The sequence below is a fragment of the Podarcis melisellensis genome, assembly GCF_964234715.1.
Source record: "Podarcis melisellensis genome assembly, chromosome: 12".
NCBI classification, from domain to species: domain Eukaryota; kingdom Metazoa; phylum Chordata; class Lepidosauria; order Squamata; family Lacertidae; genus Podarcis; species Podarcis melisellensis.
The window spans coordinates 52,049,298-52,070,623 of NC_138544.1; the positions used below are offsets into that span (position 1 = coordinate 52,049,298).

Below are 21,326 nucleotides of genomic sequence, written 5' to 3' on the forward strand. Positions count from 1 at the left end.
TGATATTTGTTATTTGTATGTTCAGAAAACCCTTCAATAAAAATATTTACACTTAGGTACCTTTCAGGGACATCCAAGTGTCACTTAGTTGGAAAGTTACATTGGATTGTCCTGTTGGTTACGGAATGAATGGCTGACTCTCATGGAGAAAACACCACTCATATATAGTATGTAATGAAGGGGCAAAGCATGCTTTGTGTTCATTTTAGGTTTTAAAGGGGTATCTGCTTTTTAAAAACCCTGTATTCCACCTGTATGTATTCACAATGCCAATGGCTCAAACTATTATCCATTTAATTATTTGATTCATTCAGATACTGCCTTTCATACAAACATCATAGGCTGGTTTACAGCATAAAAATACAAAATAGAAACACAAAATACATAACATAACAACAACAGCAAACGAATTCTCCCCCTCCTTCTGCAAACACCATTAGAAGGCCATCAATGGTTTAATCAGCCAAAAGTTTGGTTATAGAGGAACATTTTTTTGCCTGGAGTGTACCTGAATACTTCTCAGGACAGACATGTTATATTGGTGTGTCTTGAATATGTAACAGTTAAAAGTTATGGCCTGTGTTTCTTAGGTTTCAAAAAGTTGCCTGTCTTCCTCCATTATAGCTAACGTTTTTTCAGACATTTAGCTATGGAAACTGTACAAAACAAACACGTGCGTGCAAACCTCTGTTTTCCTCAGGTACACCGGAACTTTCAAGTACAAGGATATAGCTGAGACTAGCAGATCACTTCCCACAGACTTGCAAAGCTACAGAGGTCTCCTGATAAGAGAAACGCTCAACTATTTCACAGATTCGTTTCACAAGAGTATTTACAACCCTAAAACATTCCATCCCAGCAAATTCTCATGTTGAAGAGAACACTACAAGTACAGCATTTTGAAACAATAAAACAATTTAAAGCTAATAATCCACCAGCTGTAAAAAAGAAAAAGAGAGAGTGCAATGGTTTTTAAGGAGAGGTTAGATAGCCCTCTGTCATGAATGCTGTATCTGAGATTGCTGCATTGCAGGGGGGTGGAATAGATGACCCGCGGAACCCTTCTACAATTCTCTGATTCTGTGTATGCAAAAGGTGTCGGGTTCAATCCCCAGCATCTCCAGGTCTGGCTTGATTCAATGCTGATTCTGATGTTTTCTAGAAGTCCTACACTGAGTCCAAAGGGATTTACTCCCATGTATGTGTGAGCATAGAACTGCACCCTAAATTTGCACTGCAGCTATTCTGTAAGAAGCACAACCAGATCTATCCTAAGATTATCAATGTTCTTTTAAACATGAGTGTATGCTTTTAATCTCCTCATATTACATTCAGATCTTTCAAACCAAGTTATTTTAAGGGGCACGTAATAGAATTGATTTTTTATTTTCACTTTCATTTAAAAAACATTTTTTAAAACAAAATATTTAAACCAATTATTTTTATCTGCTGGGCTCAGAGTGGGAGGGGAGGAAATTCACACATTCTTCTTGGCAGCTTGGAGCAATCCACACGGTGGGTTAAAGGCGAGTTATTGTTATCCGTTCAGTAATGTCTTCATTCGGTTTTAAAGACGCATTTCCCAAACTACCATTGATTCTTTTGCTGGGCCTATGGAGGGGAAAGAAGGTTAAAAGGAGATGATTAAATTCATGCATACGTTTTCTGCTCCAAATGATTCTGAATGGCAGGTGCATCAAGCAAACCTAGGAATTGGTTTACAGAAGCTGCCTCACAGAGTCATGAAGAAGAAGAGTTTGGATTTGATATCCCGCTTTATCACTACCCTAAGGAGTCTCAAAGCGGGTAACATTCTCCTTTCCCTTCCTCCCCCACAACAAACACTCTGTGAGGTGAGTGGGGCTGCGAGACTTCAGAGAAGTGTGACTGGCCCAAGGTCACCCAGCAGCTGCATGTGGAGGAGCGGAGACGCGAACCCGGTTCACCAGATTACGAGTCCACCGCTCTTAACCACTACACCACACTGGCTCTCGCCATGGTTTTGGGTCCATGTAGGTTAATATTGTCTGTTCTGACTTGCAGCAGTTTTCCGGGGTTTCAGACACAGCCTTTCCCAACCCATTCAGGTGACGCCACATTCGTACTGATGGTTGCAATGTCAGATGATGACTAACATGTGCGATTCAGCCACAGTTATTGAAGATCACCTGCCATTCATCAAGGCACAGTTCACACATTCATGTAAATTAATAGAAGGCAAAAAGAGTGGAACGTCTGGCCTGGAAAGGTGTCTGCATGATCGGCTGAGACACAAGATCTGTTTGTGGCTTTAGGTCTGTGACAGCTCATCTGCACATGCAAGCAAACCCTCAATATTGTGGACCTTGAGCAACATCAATGCACATGTGAAGCAACCCGAGAGGCAGAGTAATCAAGTGATCCATAACCCTGAGATTCCCAAGTGAGAGTAAAAACCTCAATAGTCAACCTTCTCTTCTGATAACCTATTCAATTAACCATATGAATAAATGACTGTAAACAATTGCAGTTACAGATAGGTAGCCGTGTTGGTCTGCCATAGTCAAAACAAAAAAAAAATTCCTTCCAGTAGCACCTTAAAGACCAACTAAGTTAGTTCTTGGTATGAGCTTTCGTGTGCATGCACACTTCTTCAGATACACTCAGTATTCTTCAGTGTATCTGAAGAAGTGTGCATGCACACGAAAGCTCATACCAAGAACTAACTTAGTTGGTCTTTAAGGTGCTACTGGAAGGAATTTTCTTTGTGTAAACAATTGCTTAGCGCAAAACAGTGTTTTTAAACCACCCAGCACTGTTGCTTTAGTTCTGCATTGTTTTAATGGAAGCGGTTAGCTGCTTTTCGGACTCCACACAGCCAGGAAGCACAACCAGGTCAACAACTCAAGCACAAACACATAACTGTAAAAAAATGCAAGGGAATAAATAAATGCACAAGTCTTCAGAACCAAAACTTGCCTCTGATAGTGTGCAATGTCATCCATGCAATCCGGGAGTTCCTTGCCGCACGTCTCCGGAAGCAAGCAAGCAAGGAGTCCACCAACCACGGCTGCACTGCCAAACATCACCACGGGGATAGAGGGGTGGTACTTGTCCAAGAGACCAATCAGAGGCGAGATGATGCCTGCCAATCTGGCTGCCATCTGGCACCACCCCACTCCAGTCTGCCTGAGAAGGAAGGATGACACGTGTGGCGAGTCTTTCCCACAATCCTCTGGAGACATTTACCCTCGCTAGATTCAATGTGCTGCCATCTGCCTTATTGCAGGGCAGATTTGAGGGTAAACCATACGTGGAACGAGTCTGCCCTTGTGGCTTGATGGAAGTAGAAACTGTCTCTCATGCCTTGTTACGCTGCCGTTTCTACAGGGATATATGCTTGGTATTTATCACCTCTGCTATGCAAAAATCTCCAAGATGAACCCAAACTTCAATGTCTAAAATTCCTGGTAGAGGACAAGGACCCTGAGATCACATTAAGGGTAGCCAAATTCTGTGTGACTGCCACAAGCTGTGCTATCATAATGATTAGGGTTTTAAATGATAATTTTAGGTTAGATGTTAATGACTAAGTTTTAATTTATATATATTTTTAACTGTTGCTATATCCTTATTGTCTCTGTTATACCTTATTGCAAATTCAAATGTATCCCTATCGTGTTTTATGACTTCCTTGATATTGTATGTGGGCTGGAACTAGTCTGTGACCGAAATAATAAAATTCAATATATCCTCTGGAGGGGAGCCGCATTGGGGGCACTGCGGAACTAAAAATGGTAGTTCCCAGGCTCGGGAGCTGGCACTGCTTCCATGTGAGCCAGAAGGGGCACATGGAAGTAAAAAGGCAACCCACACAAATGGCACTCTCCCTAGAGATTCCTGAAACCTGGATATAGCCCAAGTGGCTTTTTGATTGTCACAAAGCACAGCCAATAAGCACTATGAACAGCCAGCTCCCCTTGGAAGCAGGAATAAGCATTGGCTTAAAACTCTTAGGGCCCCCTAAATGTTCAGAGGGCGTTCAGCTCTACCCCTGGCTCCTTGTGATGTTGGGCACCCGCAATCGTCTTTAGAAGTTGGCACCTATGTTAGGAAAGTGAGTGGAGGGTGGAGATTTCACTTGTTTCTGTCAGTCTTCTCCATTCACCCAGCCTGCGAGTTTAAACTTACAATCGTTTGTTGATTGTATGGTTGGTTTATAAACACAACATGCAGTGCTATTTTTCTAGAAAAAGAGGTCATCATGAACGTTTTCCTTGTTCTTTTAGAATGGCAATGATGTCTACCTGAGAGGTGCTGGAGCTGAGCTCTGGTGAGCTCCAGCTGAAAAAAAAGCCCTGATGGCATGTGATGTTTCTCAAATTTTGCTAGAGAGCCTGGTTCTCCAGACCTAGCAGTCCCCCCCTCTCTTTCCACCATTTTGTCATCAAAGCCCATTGCAGTCTACAAGTGCTTGAATTACTGGAAGGAATTTTTTTTGTTTTGACTATGGCAGACCAACACGGCTACCTATCTGTAACTGCAATTGTTTACAGTCATTTATTCATATGGTTAATTGAATAGGTTATCAGAAGAGAAGGTTGACTATTGAGGTTTTTACTCTCACTTGGGAATCTCAGGGTTATGGATCACTTGATTACTCTGCCTCTCGGGTTGCTTCACATGTGCATTGACTGATCCCCCCCCGCAGCCTGTGCGCTACTCCAAGACCTTCTCCCTGCTTTTGCGGGAGGTGGCGGAATTCCCCCACCTCCCGCAAAAGCCCACAGGAGCCGTGCGCAAATCCTACGGGCTTTTCAACCAGGAGGGAGAAGGGACTGAAACGGCCAGTCAGTCCCTTCTCCCTCCTCGGGGAAAAGCCCCCAAGAGCGGCGCGCTCTTTAAAGGCTGCGCGGCTCCTACGGGCTTTTCTACGAGGTGGGGGAATTGCCCCACCTCCTAGAAAAGCCAGCAGAAGCCGCGGAGCCCCTTTAAAGAGCGTGCGGCTTTTGCCTGCTTTTGCGGGAGGTGGGGAATTCCCCCATCTCCCGCAAAAGCCCACAGGAGGGTTGGAGAGTAGCAGGAAGGCGTCGCTCGCCTTCCCGCTGCCCCCCAATCTCTGGGGCAGGCGATGGGGGAAGCGCTGCTTTCCCCACCGCCAGCCTCAAAGAGCAGACTCTCCTGGCTTCAGCGAAAGCAACGCGAAGCCTCCACAGCGCAGGCTTCGGAGGCTTCGCGTTGCTATCGCTGAAACCAAGGAGCCTGCGTTCGCCCCATAAGACGCACACACATTTTCCCTTCATTTTTGGTGGGGGGAAAGTGCGTCTTATAGGGCGAAAAATACGGTATCCAATTTAAAAACTGGAAATGCAACCTTTACATCTGATATAACTCTTTATTTTTTTTAAAAAAGGTGTATTTCAGGCCCTCTGCATAAATCCACCCCGTTTTTGAGACACCATATTTTTTTAAATACATAGCAAACCTCACCGGACAATAGTTGGGAACAGCTCTGCAGAATACACATATGATATAGATAAGGAAGCAGACATGATAAACTTCCCCGTGGTGGCAAACAGCGTTACTAGTATAGGCAGATCTGGGGGAAGAAAGATTGTATGTCAAAGAAAACCCCAAAACAAAAGCAGTGTGTGTGTGTGTGTGTGCTGCCATGCGACCCAGGGCTTCAACAACCCATGCTCAGGGGAAGAGGCCATGGGTACAAGAGGCGCCATCTGTATGGGCATGCCACCAGCCTCAGAAGATGCATCTGTTGCCACAGGCATTGCCTTGATCTCTCAATTCAATCTCCTGCTTAAATTGCTGTGTGGTTTCAAATGGGGTTGTTTTCTTGCATATTTTAATCTGGGATCTTTATATTTTAACTTTTTGTGTTTTTATAGTTTGTAAACAGCTCATTTTGGCATTAAGAGGTATATGCATTAAATCAAATTCTTATAATAATAAGAATGATAAGCCCCTATAAGCATAGAGATATCACTCACCAAAGATAGGACTGTGGCTTAGAGGAAACTGGAGCACTATTGAATGCTCAGCCTGCGTCGGCTGCTTGCTGGAGCAAGCCGAGATTCCAATCAGAGCATCGCCTGACTTTACTTCTCCAAACCTCTTTTGAAGACTGGTTTAAAACAGAGCCCATTTGGCAAGTGTTAGCCCAGGGGATGCTAGCCCTTTGGGGGTTGATATGCACCTTTTGGGATGACTGCGATGAGAAGGCAACAAGCTCCCCCCAGGAGCAAGGCGGAATATTGGCATTTCTTTCTCCCTAGCCACTGCACCAGGAAGATGCAGGAGAGACGACCTGGAATTTCAACAGCCCCAAAGATAGCCTGCGTCAGGTAGATATCGAAACCGAAACCACCCACGTTCAAGCTCAACCCGTAGTACGCCAAACTGCTGACAAACCTAAAGATGAACAGACCATATCCATGATTAAAAGTAAGGCGAGTTTTAAACTGGAAGGACACACAGCACTTCCCAAAACACACCTTTGCAATTCCTCACAGTACCCCGTTTAAACTTCTTTAAAAGGTTTTGTGGTAGGAATTTTGAGATCTTAGATATATGGTAATGTTCATAACCGCATGTACATAGATCAACACAGGAAGACCGACCTGAAGCCATTTTGATTCCTAAACTGAGCAAATGTTTTCTCTGCATGGTCAAAGTGGAAAAGCCTCCCCATTGTCTTTTCCTTCACAAATCCTGTCTTAAGGGTATGTCTGTGTTTGAATAGGGTGTGAGCTTGTGACCTGGCCCAGGAACTAAGTATTTATCATTACAAAAGACTGGCCAGGCTCCCCAGGCAATCCAATCAAGTAACCTGACAGACAGGAGATAAACAAGGACAGGAGAAAAACAACATTCAAATTTCTGTTTAGACTGCCTTTTCTGTGATGTAGGTGATATATCTGAGGGGTAGTCTTAGGTTACACCCCTTCTGGGATTTTATGTATGATGTTTCTGGGGGGTGATCTTGATCTACAGGGTGGCAATTTCAAAAGTCTTTATAAGGCCTTGTGCGCCATTTTTCTGGGTCCCTCCTCTCTCCTGCGGGTGAGGGGAGTGCCCTGTTGCAACAGATCAATAAAGGCCAAACCTACAGGCTGCTGTTTTGCTCCAAGTTATCCTGGTTGGTGTCTTTGTTTTTGTCCAAGGGAGCCCTCGGATTTTCCCGTTAACAGTTTCTAACCCGCATGGATGGGAGTGCAGATCGTTTTGGAAATGCGACTTGGAAAAGGGCATGTAATTTGGGCAAATTACAGATGCCGAGCTTTCGGTGTGGGCTGATGTATGAATAGGATAATATAAAAGGAGACAAAATGTATGAAGATGCTTTCTGCATAATCAAATCATTGGCCCTTTTGCCCATCTCGAGTAGGTAGTCTTTCCAATCCCATTCTCTGAGATCTAGGAAATACGCCAAGTTGGATATCTGGCCCATCTGACTCAATATTGTCCACACAATGGCTGTGACTCTCTGGGGTTTCAGGTAGCTTCCTTGCCAGCCACACCTGGAGATAGCAGAGTTTGAAATGGGAACCTTCTGCATACAGAGCAGAGGCCAGGAACTTTGCACCTTTGGCCCGCAAATGTACTACTGCAAATAAAGTAACAACAGATAACAGGCTTACCAGACTGCTGATAGGACGAAAGTCACCTTCCCCATGTGGGGGTTTCTAAACAGTTCCCAAATGCCTGCAGACACGGTCTTTTCAGGTTTCAGCTTTTGCAAGACATGAAAGTGAAAACAAAGAGAGAAAGGACGGAGTGGGGAAACCCAAGTTACCGTAACTTCATTTGTAATCTCTTGCTTTCTGGAAAGCCCATCTCAGTTCACCTTTTTTCATTGTTTGTTTCTGCATCAAAACCAAACTATAGTTATGGACCACCCAAACAGTGTTGGCCATTTCTGTGTCCCTGTAGCACACTGCCCAACTTCTGGAGACACAAAACCAGGACTCGTGTCTTCTGGGACACGCTCCCGGGCAAGTCATGTGACCTGTTCCTTGCCCTTGCCCCCCCAAAAGCGCTTTTGGGGGTGAGAACACAGTGTGAGAGCACGTGACACCGAAAATGGCCACCGCAATCTCTCACAAAAAATCCTGGATGTCCCATTTTTCCCAGGGCACTTGGCAGGTATTCTGTTGGGCTTTGCGGTGAGCGAAAAGAAGCGCAGTTCCTGCCCAGCTCATCCATGATTCCTGTCTGCTCACCTTCTCAGCTGGACAAGGTTTCGTGGGAGTTAGGGGTAAACATGATTTGCGCAATGGAGACGTGAGGAGTTGCTAAATGGAGGCTGCTAAGGAGTCGGGATGGCTTGGCTAGATTCATTTGCTTGTTTTCCTCTGGAGCCAGATGCTGGAAAAGCATGGGGAAAGTGTTATCCACAGCCGTACCTTGGTTTTCATACAGAATGCGTTCCGGAAGTCCGTTCGACTTCTGAAATGTTTGGAAACCAAGGCACGGCTTCTGATTGGCTGCAGGAGTGTCCTGCAGCCAATCGGAAGCTGCGGAAGCCGTGCCAGACATTCTGCTTCCGAGGCAAAGTTTGCAAACTAGAACACCTACTTCCGGGTTTGCAGCGTTCGAGTTCCAAGTTGTTCATGAACTAAGCTGTTCGAAAACCAAGGTATGACTGCATTTCTTTTCTTTTGAGCTTAAGTACATGGTAAGATAGGAATGGTGATTCTGCTGCCCTCTGCTAGCCCCAGCCTGCAAGGCTAGCAGTCAGGGACAGTGGGAGATGTTGCCCAACCAATATCTAGAGTGCCACAAGTTCCCAGCCTCTGGATTAGATGAAAAGACAGTCTAGGCTGTATGGCAAATACTACTGAGCTACCTTTGCTTCTCTGACTTCATCCTAGAGCCATAGAGCTCCACTCCACTCCACTCCATGTCTAGGGTTCCAATTTTTTGATGCTACAAGTAGGCGACTTCAGCAATTTAAAATACATTTATCAGTTTCTGGTTTTGTGCTTTTCATTTTTTCTACATCTGCTTTTGAAAATTGAAGTTAGCTAATTTTTTGTGGGGGGAGGGGTGCAAGTAATTAGCCCAAGATATGCTCTGGCACCCCTGAAATCTCTCACCGTTCTGAGATTGGGGTGCACATAACAATATGGACTAGGTGAAATAAATGATATTGTCAGGGAACTGCCATCAGAACGAGAGGAGGAGGCGAGGCTCCACGACGATGCTGGAGAGGGGACAAGTAGGGAGAGAGGCAGGTCTCCTGTTGGGGAAGAAAATCAGTGCCAGGGATGGAGGGGGGCCAATGGGGGAAGCAGAGAGCAGGCTCAGAGACTCTTCACTGGACACCAGCGGGGAGAGCACAGGTCCTCCGCTACCCACGCCCTCCCTGCGCAGAAGACTTCCACACAGGGAGAGTAGGAGGAGACTGGGCGTCAAACAACTTTTATGTTGGAAAAGGTTTAAGAAACGCCCACTGTCGGATTCTGCCAGTGACTGAACAGCCACGAAGTGAGGAGCTGTCCAGCCAGGAAAGGTTTAACCAGGCCACCTAGCCAGGAGTGGCGGCAACTTATGCACGAGCAACCCCCATATAATCATTACAGATATTTTTGCAAAGAATAGCTGGCTACAACGCCCGGCTTCTCTTACCTCATCTAACAGCTTCAGTGGGATGGTTCGCTTGTTGACAGAAGATGCCTTCTGGAGAAGCTTTTTGGCTTCTTCTGTTTTTCCTTTGGTCACCAGCCACCGAGCAGATTCAGGAAGGATCCTGGGAAATATTCCAACAGGCAAGCAAATTCAGGGCAGTCCATTACATCCCTACTAAAAACAAAACAAAAAAAACCAGAATGGTACGGTGACCTGGCAGACAGCATAGCAGGCCGGAACCCTTGATATACTGCTGCAAGTCCGGACTATGCAGAATTAGATAAATTAACAGGAAGGATTCGAAACCTGCGGGATCAGAGATTCTTAGAGGACTGGAGTAAATATATGAACTATTTGAACTATATATGAACTATTTGAAAAGTAATTGTGATGAACAGATTACGCTAGTAGGTTTGCAAGAAGTTTTTTTAAGGTGGATTATTTGAAATATTACAAGAAAGACTATGAAAAGAATTATTAGCTAAGGACAATTAAATGCAATATAGAAATTAAAAAGTGCAGAATAAGTGATAAAGAACGGAAAATCATCAGAGGTGTTGATGGAAGTCTAAAATATTGTATAAGATGAGAAGATAGGTTGTATGACTATTGGAACTGATATGTTAAAAAATCAATAAAAGTGTGTGTGTGTGTGTGTGTGTGTGTGTGTGTGTGTGTGTGTATATTGCTGCAAGTCCAACTCATAGAACAGTAGAGTTGGAAGAGACACCATGAGTCATCTAGTCTAACCCTCTGCAATGCATCTGTTTTCATTCTAAGCCACCTTGGGGCTCTTGCAGAAGGCAGGGTAAAAACAAAACAAAACACCACTTCAAATAAAAAATAGGTGGGTGGTTGGGGGCCTGGCTCAGGGACTTGTCACATTCTGATCCAGCACTCACCACAGGTAGAAGAAGAGGGCAAAAACTGGAGCAGATCCAGCAAGCTGCAGCGCCCTCCAGTCGCGAAAGGCATAAGCCAGGCCAGCCAGGATCATCTGCCCCACGGAAAAGGCTGCATGGCTGATAATCACCGTATGTGGACGGTAGACAATTCCAACCCATTCTGTTGCTACAGGTGGTTAGGAGAAATTGATTTCACAGGAAAACAAAGCAACAAAAAACCAATCATATGAATAAAGCTTTATTTTTTATTTTTTTAAAACAGCTTTTGACAGGGCAGTCTCACAATTTAAGGTTTTGGCTTCAACTTGCATTCAGTTCCACAAAACCCTCTCTTGATTTTTTCTGCTGGTAGTGCAAAGAGAATTTGCGGCTTTTATGTAGGGCATTTGTCTTGGATGTTCAGTAACACACACACACACTCGGCTGTGACTTACTAAAATATTGTTCCAGATGGAAATCCATTAAAAAAACCTACTCCTAGGGCAGCAATATAGTGGGTAATAAACCTTGCCCTAGGTCAGTGATGGCCAAACTTGGCTCTCCAGCTGTTTTGGGAATACAACTCCCATCATCCCTAGCTAACAGGACCAGTGGTCAGGGATGATGGGAATTGTAGTCCCAAAACAGTTGGAGGGCCAAGTTTGGCCATCACTGCCCTAGGTCAACTGAACTTGGACGGTTTCTTATCTCCCCAATGGGACAAGGTTGACAAGGGGCTGGCCAGCTGTCAATCTGGGGTTTATTTTGCATAGCTCTGTGCGAAGCAGCCTCAACTATCAGAAGATCACCAGACGTTGATGGACTCCAACTCCCATGAACCCCAGCAAGAATGGCCAGTGATGGGAGCTGTAGTTCAACAACCCTGGAAGGGCCCAGGGCCCAGGTCTTATGTTCTGACAAGTGTGCATCACAAATGGAACAAATGAAGCTGCTTGATGCAAGATCAGATTATTGGTCCATCTGGAGGGCTTTGGACTTCCGAAAGGCAGCAGATCCCAGGGGCCTCAGGTAGAGAAGGATCTTCCCCTTCACCTGCTATCTGGTCCTTTTGTCTGAAGATGTCAGGAACTGAACCTGGGATCTTCTACATGCAAAGCACAAGGCCTGACCATTGAGCTATCGCTTCTGCTCGTATGAGAGTCTGGTATATCTGTCTTCAAAAGCCATACTCAGAATGCTGTGCTCTCGGAAATGTGAAGCTATTCGGAGCATAAACACCACTCTTGATCTTTTAAAAAATGCAGTCAGAGAGCGAAATAAAGGCCTTGCTGATCCAATAGAAAGCAGAGCCATACATTTGGCACCAGCTTGGCACCCAACTGTCTTAGGGACTGCACTCCAGATTTGTGTAGGGTTTACTCCTTAGCCTTTTCTTCCCCTGAGGATGTCTCGCATGGCGTCGAGTAATGAATATTCATAATAAACATGATAAAAATAAACACACACCGCACAAAGAACAGCCAGCAAGTGCCGTGGCATGGGGAGATTTCCGAGGGCCAGGTACAATGGTATTGAGGGCCTCATTTGCCCAAAGAGGAACCCAGAGACTAGGCTTCACTTTCCATTTTGTAAAGCCGTTTGTGTACATCTTACCTAAAGCTAGACTGCTTATCACGACTCCGGAAACAGAAGCACCCACAAGAAATCGGAACGCGATGTAGAGGTAGAAATTGGGAGCAAAGGCCGTAGCAACCCCAAACACGCCTTCGATGAGCATGGACAACAGAAGACTTGGCCGCCGACCAAACCTGGGAGAGGAGGAAATGCATTTTGCCATCACGTTGCTTTGGGGGAACTTTCCCTCTCCTAAGACAGTAGCAGAAAACAGGAGGCACTCACAAAAATCCCTGGGCACAAGGACATTGGTCTCCAGCTGTAATCTTTAGTAGCTCTCCCTCTCTTTTAAATCAGAACCAGTGAAGGCGGTGAAGGTCCTGTACGAGTGCCTGGAGGTGATTGGAGGATGGTTGGCGGCTAACAGATTAAGGTTGAATCCTGACAAGACAGAAGTACTGTTTTTGGGGGACAGGAGGTTGGCAGGTTTGGGGGACTCCCTGGTCCTGAATGGGGCAACTGTGCCCCTGAAGGACCAGGTGCGCAGCCTGGGAGTCATTTTGGACTCACAGCTGTCCATGGAGGCGCAGGTCAATTCTGTGTCCAGGGCAGCTGTTTGTCAGCTCCATCTGGTACGCAGGCTGAGACCCTACCTGCCTGCAGACTGTCTCACCAGAGTGGTGCATGCTCTAGTTATCTCCCGCTTGGACTACTGCAATGCGCTCTACGTGGGGCTACCTTTGAAGGTGACTCGGAAACTGCAACTAATCCAGAATGTGTCAGCTAGACTGGTGACTGGGAGTGGCCGCCGGGACCACATAACACCGGTCCTGAGAGATCTGCATTGGCTCCCAGTATGTTTCCAAGCACAATTCAAAGTGTTGGTGCTGACCTTTAAAGCCCTAAACGGCCTCGATCCTGTATACCTGAAGGAGCGTCTCCACCCCCATTGTTCAGCCCGGACACTGAGGTCCAGCTCCGAGGGCCTTCTGGTGGTTCCCTCATTGCGAGAAGTGAGGTTACAGTGAACCAGACAGAGGGCCTTCTGGGTAGTGGCGCCCACCCTGTGGAATGCCCTCCCTTCAGATGTGAAGGAAATAAGTAGCTAAACTATCTTTAAAAGACATCTGAAGGCAGCCCTGTTTAGGGAAGTTTTTAATATTTAATGCTGTATTGTTTTTAGCACTTGCTTGGGAGCCGCCCAGAGTGGCTGGGGAAACTCAGCCACATGGGTGGGGTATAAATAAATAATTATAATTATTATTATTATTATTATTATTATTATTATTATTATTATTATAGAGGGATGAAAGCCCATTAGCCTTAGCCAGCAGGACTGGCAACTAGGGATGATGGGACCCCAAAATATCTGAAGGGCAAGACATTGGCGGAGGCTGGTGTAACTTACATACTCCTGACCTCCCCAAAGTTCTACTCTTGATTTCCAGATGTTTGCCTTGTATACTGGGATTTGCAAAATATCAGTGGGACCTGCAAGCAGACGTCACTGGTGTTTAGGGTACCAGCCAGTCATACCTTCCCCAAGATACTCCATTCCCTCCTCCCAGTTTTCCCCATCATACAACGTTGTATGGCCACTGTGCAAGCTCAGTCTTCACTGGACTATTTTGTGGGGCTGCCCCCTTACGTTCCCCTATACCCCCCCCCCCCGCTTCTACGAACCTTACGGTCTCCCTGCATCTCCCTCTTTTTTCTCAGTAGCTACGTAGCAGCCACGACTCTGCTCCTGAGTTTCTTATTATATGCATGACAACAGTGACAATATGCCATTGCTAAAAGCCGGAGGGAAGTTGCTCATGTATGAAACATCCTGTTATGTCTGCTGCGGCAAAAAGGATCAGAGTATCGTGGTATCTTTAAAAAACTAGCATTTATTGTGGTATCGTCATTTCACTTCTTCTACTGGCTTGGAAGCTGTTGTTTTCTTGCTGTTGAAGTATATACACAAAGTACCAAATGGGGTGACAGTAATAATAATGCAAAGAAAACAACAACACCGCAAACTGGTTTATAAGTATAAAACCAAATTTACTAGAATAATAACTAGAATAGAGATAGACTTGTAACTATGCAAGCAACAAACATACTAAGGTGCCAGGGTGCAAAACAAAGCCTGGAGATACTGTAAACATGGAGTGGATAAATGTACAACTGTATCTTAACAAGTTACATGTGCAATAAATGTTGTACAGACTGGATAAATGAACCGTTCAACAAGTAGCGTAAGTCCAATGACAGAACGGCAACCCTGTGCCGCCACAATGGCAAGGGTAGCACACTGGAGAATATGAAAACGTTTTTCAAAGCTGTTTTTCAAAATTGAACTGGATGAGATGCTCTTCAATGGGACTTGAGTTGGAAACACAAAGCCGTATGCATGGATCAATCACAGGAAGGCAAATCATTGAATGGTTCATTTATCCAGTCTGAACGTTTATTGCACATGTAACTTGTTAAGATACAGTTGTACATTTATCTACTCCATGTTTACAGTATCTCCAGACTTTGTTTTGCACATGGCACCTTAGTATGTTTGTTGCTTGAATGGTTACAAGTCAATTTCTATTCAAGTTATTATTCTAGTAAATTTGGTTTTATACTTATAAGCCAGTTTGCGGTGTTGTTGTTTTGTTGCATTGTTGCTGTTGAAGACACGCCCCAAACCCCATCATGAAATTACAGATGTAACAATTTGTGATAAAATTTGACTCTGTCCATTGAGGTCTTAACTGAGACTAGGGACGTGTCTCCCACTACGTGTGTTAAACCCTCCTAGCCTTGCGATGATGGCCATGTTATCACAAATTATACTACTGAGAATAGTTTATCTACGTGCTTTAAACTTTGTAGATAAATGTCATAAACCCAATGAACCTTCTGAGTTTCATGGCCACACCTCTCCGCTGTCTCTGGTTTTGTGCTTGTGGTAGACTTTAGGAGTCTGGTGACACAGGCAGCAGTGCCACAATCACTTTTATCCATTTTTAAGACACCACGGCGCTCTAAGGACCAAGCTACATGCAAAGTTAAATGCATTTATTTATTTTGCATTTAAGGTGCAGGTTTCTAAAAAATGCAAGTTGCGTTAGCTTTGGGAATCTAATAATTACAAGCAGGGAGGTAAGCAGCGGGGAATTTAACCCATTCCTTCCCTGCTACTGTCCTGGGTAAAATCCTTCTGAAGCTGGCTAACCACATTTCTAAACGGCAACACTTCCCCAGCTTACTGCCCCTTATATTTTCTCTCTTACCGGTCGCTTAACAGACCAGACACCAGCGCTCCAGCGAGAAGCCCCAGCATGTAAATAGATTGTGAGATGTCGTTTAAATCTTGCCAGTCACATACCAGGTCAAACTTAAGGAAAGAAAAGGAAAGCCACTTTACTTGAAGGGAATAAGGAGAGAGAAAGAATTAAACTTGCACCTTGACAATGGGCACATATTTTCAGTAGCCAAGGCTTGTGCATAGGAAACTGTTTTCAACCAGGATCAGAACTCATTGGTATAGCAGCTGCTTTGTATGCAGAAAGAACTAGATTCAATCCCTAACATCTCCAGATAGTAAACCCAGAAAACCAGGGGAGCAGTCAGTAGAGACCAGGGCTGTTCAATCAAGGTCCATTCAGATCTTGCAATGAACTAATTCAGGTTAACTAATTCACTGAATTAAATCAAACATCTCTGAATTGCACCTATAATTTCCAAGTGAACTGAATGTGAATTAAGTTCCTTTTGTGGTGTAACTTTGGGTGATTTTTAAATTCAATTTGCTTTTAATTTTAATTGTGTGTGTGTGTGTGTGTGTGTGTGTGTGCGCGCACACACACACACACACACACACACACATGCACACACAAATATTTTTTGATGATGGCCATTGCATTTACCGTTCTTACTTGCCTGAAAAATGATGCTGCTGTTTAAGTTTAAAGTTCATAATTTGGTGGGAGGGAGCTGGAAATAGACAGGAAGACAAAGAAATGAATGCAAAGCAATACACTTTCCCTGGCTTGCAAAAACACCTAGGGTTGCCAAATTGTGATTCAGCATCATCCGTGGGGCAGGCACTGGGGTTGGGAGTTGTTGTTGTTAATTAAATTTATATATTGCCTGTTGTCCAAAGATCTCACGGCGGTTCATAAGATGTTGCTTAACAGCTATGGCTACAGGTGTGGAAGTGAAATGGCTCTGAATTGTGAGGGCGTGGAGTGCAGCAGGCACCACCTCCTGAAACTTCGCTGTGTTCAAAATGAGGTACCTGGGACCATACACAAGGCATGCATGGCTAAACTGTGGGAAAGGGGATTAGACAAACTAATGAAGAACAGGACCACCAATGACTACTAATCGTGATGGCAATAGATTGCCTCCAGTGGTTAGCCACTGTAAGAACAGACTTTATTTAGCCTGATTCTAAAATGCTCTTCCTATATTCCTAGGAACAGGAATTTGGTAGTGCTAGCATCAAAAGGCCAGAGGTGGACATGCAAGGAAGTCTCAAAAGCTGTGAAGTCCGCTCCATTTCACTGTGGGGAGGTGTTGCAGTGGACCACGTGGCCACCCACTCTCCTCCGGGAGCAGGGGACGAAGTCCCGCATTGCCCGGGGGATCCCGGCCACGTCATTGTCCAGCCGACCAATCCAGTGGCTGGGGGGGCGTTGCCGGGACCATTTAAGCTGGGGCGTGAGCTGGAGGGCTTCCTCTTGGCTCGCTTCTTCAAACTACCTTCCTCCCTCCCTATTTTACAGCTTTTCTGCATTGGCCTTGCTATGGACCATGGTTGGTCGCCATTGAGGGGCCTGGTAGGAATTTTTCCACTTGGCAAAACTGGCAAGGGGGCATTTGGTTTTCGCCTACCCCGTAGCAATCGTCACAACTTTGTAAGGTTTTGCGGTTAGGCATCATTTGACCTCGTGATGGAGGAGCGGAGGTGTGGCCATCACCTGTCCCTCCAAGCTTAAGGGTATTCCCTTAAAGGAATCCAGGGGTGTGGATCTTGTCCAAAGCCTGGGGCGGGGCTAGGGCCATAACACAACCCCGACAGGAACACCAGGGGGAGCTCGAGTTGGTCTAAATCAGGGGTCTGCAACTTTTAAGACAAAAAGAGCCACGTTTCCGAAGGAAAAAAAACCGTGGGAGCCGCAAAACCATTGCGACATTTAAAACAAATACCGTATTTTTTCCTCTATAAGACTCACTTTTTCCCTCCTAAAAAGGAAGGGGAAATGTGTGTGCGTCTTATAGAGCGAATGTAGGCTGCGCAGCTATCCCAGAAGCCAGAACAGCAAGAGGGATTGCTGCTTTCACTGCGCAGCGATCCCTCTTGCTGTTCTGGCTTCTGAGATTCAGAAGAGATTCAGGCGCGTCTTGTGGTCTGGTGCACCTTATAGAGCGAAGAATACGGTATATCTCCAGAGCCGCGATCTGACAGCGGGCGGGAAGGTGACTAATGCACGCACCGCCCCCATGCGACGTCACAGCCAGTACAGCGCCCGCCACAGTGGGGAGTGTCAGGGCGTACAATGCGCCTCCTCCCCTTGCTATTATCTGCCCCAGAGCCGCAGCAAAGGTGTAAAAGAGCCACATGCAGCTCCGGAGCCGCGGGTTGCAGACCCCTGGTCTAAATCAACAGGGCTCCCCTTTCTGGTTTACCCTTACTGGACTCCCTGCACATCGGGCAGGAGTCAGATATAGTCGGGTCCATTCAATGCCTAAGCCAATACCGCTCACAGTCTGTAATCAATAAAGTTTCCAAAATATGCCCAATAACATTAACATAGTATCTGTGTCCTGGTGTCTTATTCTTTACGAGGGGGTGAATGCGGGGTCTGGACACACAATTAGGGACTCTTTCCAAAAGGAGCTAGAGGAGTAGGACAAGAGCGATGTATTACACACTGAAGGAAACTATCGACCAGGATGTGTGGCTCTTAACCCTCTAGCAATAAATCGCCGCTGCCACTAATATACTGCTTTATGTTTAAATAGGCTTCTCTGAAGCATGACATATGCTGGGACAATCTTATATAAAGAAATAACCAAAATCAGTCGCTGTTGCCGTCACTTCTAACGGTTCCAAAAATCACCTTCAGGAATGTACACTTCGTAATGTCTGCTTCCTTGCATTTTTTGCGAAGAGACATTGCAATGCGCTGTCTGCGCAGAAGAAAAGTGCTGGACTGCGGTCCTGCCCTACGGTCTGAAGACCCACGAGGCCACCATCTTGTCGAAGCTAAGCAGATCCTGCTGAGTGCCTGGATGGGAAACCCCATCGCAGTGGGACAGAAATGTAGATTGCCTTGGGATCCACGAAGGTAAGGGCACAGGGGTATATAGACTGCTTAGAAGCCATTTTGGCACATAATCAGTATATAAATTAATAAATAACTTAGGGGGGAAAGCAAGCAAATGATTCAAAGGGTAAAATTCAATTTCCAAACCTGTGTGAGCAAGGAAGGCTCTCGGTTTGAAGGATAAACCCACCCACGCCGACACTTTTCGGTAGAATTAAGTCCATATTGCATGATGGCATCGAGATCCCAGTCCACTGGAGTGTACATGAGACATTCTTCAAATGTCCCATCGGGCTTTTTGGGAAGGGTCAAGTTCAGCCGTTCCTCTTCAGTCAGGTTCAAGCCGATGGCGTTGAACCAGCTTGTGTTGCAATGATGGGGCTCTTCCAGGACCATGAATAACTGGGAAAACATATGGAAGGCGAGGCTTGGCGAGGCTAGAGTCACGAGCACCAACAACCGCCATTGGAAACGCCCAAAGTCTCCAAGAGTTTTGATGATTTCCCCAGTGTCAGACATTGCTAGCTTTTTTCTACCCTTCCCTTCTGTGACTGCAATCTCCCCAAAGACCTTTTTCACCTAGCCTCTGGAATTAATGTTTAAACCCAAAATAAATGTTTAGATGGGATTTGGCAACAAGGATGGGTATCCACTGTGATCTTTTGACAGCATGACACGCCTCACATTTCTGCAACACTACTCTGCAACCCATTAACCCAGCTGCCAACAATAAATGGCAATACCACGGGAAAATGGCGTATTGAAAAAGGGACAAGACAAGGTTGTCCCATGTCGCCACTGTTATTTATTCTAATGTTGGAAATGCCAACTAAGGAAATATTGAAAAATGATGGGGGGTGGGGGAGAGACCAAGAACCAAGAATTAAAGTTGGGCAGAGAGATTACAAATGTAGTCCAGAACTTCTCTTGAGGAAGGCTGGTGTGTTGTGTGGATATTCTCTTTTATGTAAGCATACATGTGATAGGAATTTTGAGGTCTTAGATATATGTTAAATGTTCATAAGTGTACCAACCAAGCACATACATAGATCAGCACAGGAAGACCGACCTGGAACCATTTTGATTTCCCAACTGACCAAATGTTTTCTCTGCAAGGTCAAAAGAAAATGGAAAAGCCTCCCCATTGTCTTTTCCTTCACAAATCCTGTCTTAAGGGTATGTCTGTGTTTGAATAGGGTGTGAGCCTGTGACCTGGCCCAGGAACTAAGTATTTATCATTACAAAAGACTGGCCAGGCAATCCAATCGAGTAACCTGCCAGACAGGAGATAAACAAGGACAGGAGAAAAACAACATTCAAATTTCTGTTTTAAGACCACCTTTTCTGTGATGTAGGTATGATGTATCCGAGGGGTGGTCTTAGGTTACACCCCTTCTGTGATGTATGTATGATGTTTCTGGGGGTGGTCTTGATCTAAAAAGGTAAAGGTACCCCTGCCCGTACGGGCCAGTCTTGACAGACTCTAGGGTTGTGCGCTCATCTCACTCTAGAGGCCGGGAGCCAGCGCTGTCCGCAGACACTTCCGGGTCACGTGGCCAGCATGACGAAGCTGCTCTGGCAAACCAGCACCAGAGCAGCACATGGAAACGCCGTTTACCTTTTCGCCAGTAAGCGGTCCCTATTTATCTACGTGCACCCGGGGGTGCTTTCGAACTGCTAGGTTGGCAGGCGCTGGGACCGAGCGACGGGAGCGCACCCCGCCGCAGGGATTCGAACCGATGGCAATTTCAAAAGTCTTTATAAGGCCTTGCACGCCAATTTTTCTGGGTTCCACCTCTCTCCTGCGAGTGTGGGGAGCACCCTGTTGCAACAGTTCAATAAAGATCAAGCTTGCTAGCTGCTTTACTTCTCAGTATTCTCTGGTTGGCCTCTGTTATTCTCTCCTACCAATAGGGAACCTACGTAAGGACACTATATGGGCTCTTGGATACCCCATAAGGGAAAAGGGCAATTTTTGTTTACAACATACGACATAACCATGATGAGGTATTGGGGATATTTGCAAGGAGAGGCAGAGAGAGAATGAGAGCAGCATCATAAGAATACAAACCGACTCCAAAAAGCAATGGACATTTTTTTTTTATTGATTAAAAATTAGAGAAATACATGCAGTAAAATACAAAGTCAAAGGGGGGAGGGAAAAGGCTGAATATTTTACATCTTTCATTAAAATCTACAGTACACCAAAATCGTGTAGAGGTTCCTGTTATATTAATACACCACCATCATCCCTAAGAGTATCAACTAAGTTTTTAAAAAAATACCAACTGATTTCTAGGTTCAAGTTCAGAATTTACCCAAAATAAAATTTTAAAAAAGCCCCTCTGATCCGTTAAGGGTAAAAAGGTTAGAAATAATTCCTTAACCCCCCCCCCAAAAAAAATTAAAATATAAAATAATAAAATCATTGGCACTTTGAACCTCGAGAACAAAACAGTCGTCTAGCACTTTTTAGTATCCCAGGCAAAAAAAAAAAAAAGGAAAAAACTATTACCAAGAGACACATGCCTAGAAATTTCTAATAGCAAGGGGAGTGAAGGCTCATTAAGACAGAATAAAATAAAATGACAAGGAGAATGGGCAGCATGGATACTCTTGTCCGCTAGACTTGGGTTAGACAGAGGTGGGAGCAAATAAATAGATTCTGCATCATTGCACTGGATTAGGCCGGACTCCCGTCCCAGTGTAGAGTACAACAAGGTTCGCACAGCATGCAGGCAAAAGTGAAGTAATACTGTACCAGAATAATTTGGTCTTCATAGCTGAAGACAGGGTGGGAAGAGTGGGGTGGGGGGGTGCCTTCTACTTGCCCTCCAAGCTTCGCCTACCTGGCTCCTCACCTGAGGCCCATTTCAGCCAGAAGCTCCACCCACCTTTTTGAATCACCACCAGTGGCGTAGCGTGGGGG

General features: G+C 45.2%; 1 protein-coding gene across 3 annotated transcripts; it reads right to left on the reverse strand.

Annotated features, from left to right (window-relative positions):
• Positions 1 to 277: 277 nt before the first annotated feature.
• LOC309353197 (solute carrier family 22 member 13-like) lies at positions 278 to 19,998 on the reverse strand. 3 transcript variants are annotated; one of them, XM_081882463.1, is made up of 10 exons: positions 18,545 to 19,998; positions 15,356 to 15,459; positions 12,123 to 12,277; positions 10,527 to 10,695; positions 9,625 to 9,745; positions 7,635 to 7,726; positions 6,191 to 6,405; positions 5,470 to 5,578; positions 2,959 to 3,168; positions 278 to 1,611 (listed from the first exon to the last, which is right to left on the reverse strand). In XM_081882463.1, the coding sequence occupies exons 1-10, from the start codon at positions 18,914 to 18,916 to the stop codon at positions 1,521 to 1,523; spliced, it is 1,638 nt and encodes a 545-aa protein (XP_081738589.1). In that variant the 5' UTR covers positions 18,917 to 19,998; the 3' UTR covers positions 278 to 1,520. The 3 variants fall into 3 exon arrangements, with proteins under 3 accessions (XP_081738589.1, XP_081738590.1, XP_081738591.1); XM_081882464.1 differs by lacking the exon at positions 5,470 to 5,578 and having other exon boundaries at positions 2,959 to 3,164; XM_081882465.1 differs by lacking the exon at positions 278 to 1,611 and having other exon boundaries at positions 2,973 to 3,164.
• Between the last annotated feature and the right edge of the window lie 1,328 nt (positions 19,999 to 21,326).

Excerpts from the sequence above, each read along its gene's own strand:
- LOC309353197 (XM_081882463.1), bottom strand. The coding sequence starts at position 18,916 with ATGTCTGACACTGGGGAAATCATCAAAACTCTTGGAGACTTTGGGCGT. Across the intron at positions 15,460-18,544 it reads AGCCTTCCTTGCTCACACAG|TTTGACCTGGTATGTGACTG; the intron begins GTTTGGAAATTG and ends TCTTTCCTTAAG. Across the intron at positions 6,406-7,634 it reads TTCGTCCTATCAGCAGTCTG|GTTTGTCAGCAGTTTGGCGT; the intron begins GTAAGCCTGTTA and ends GTTCATCTTTAG.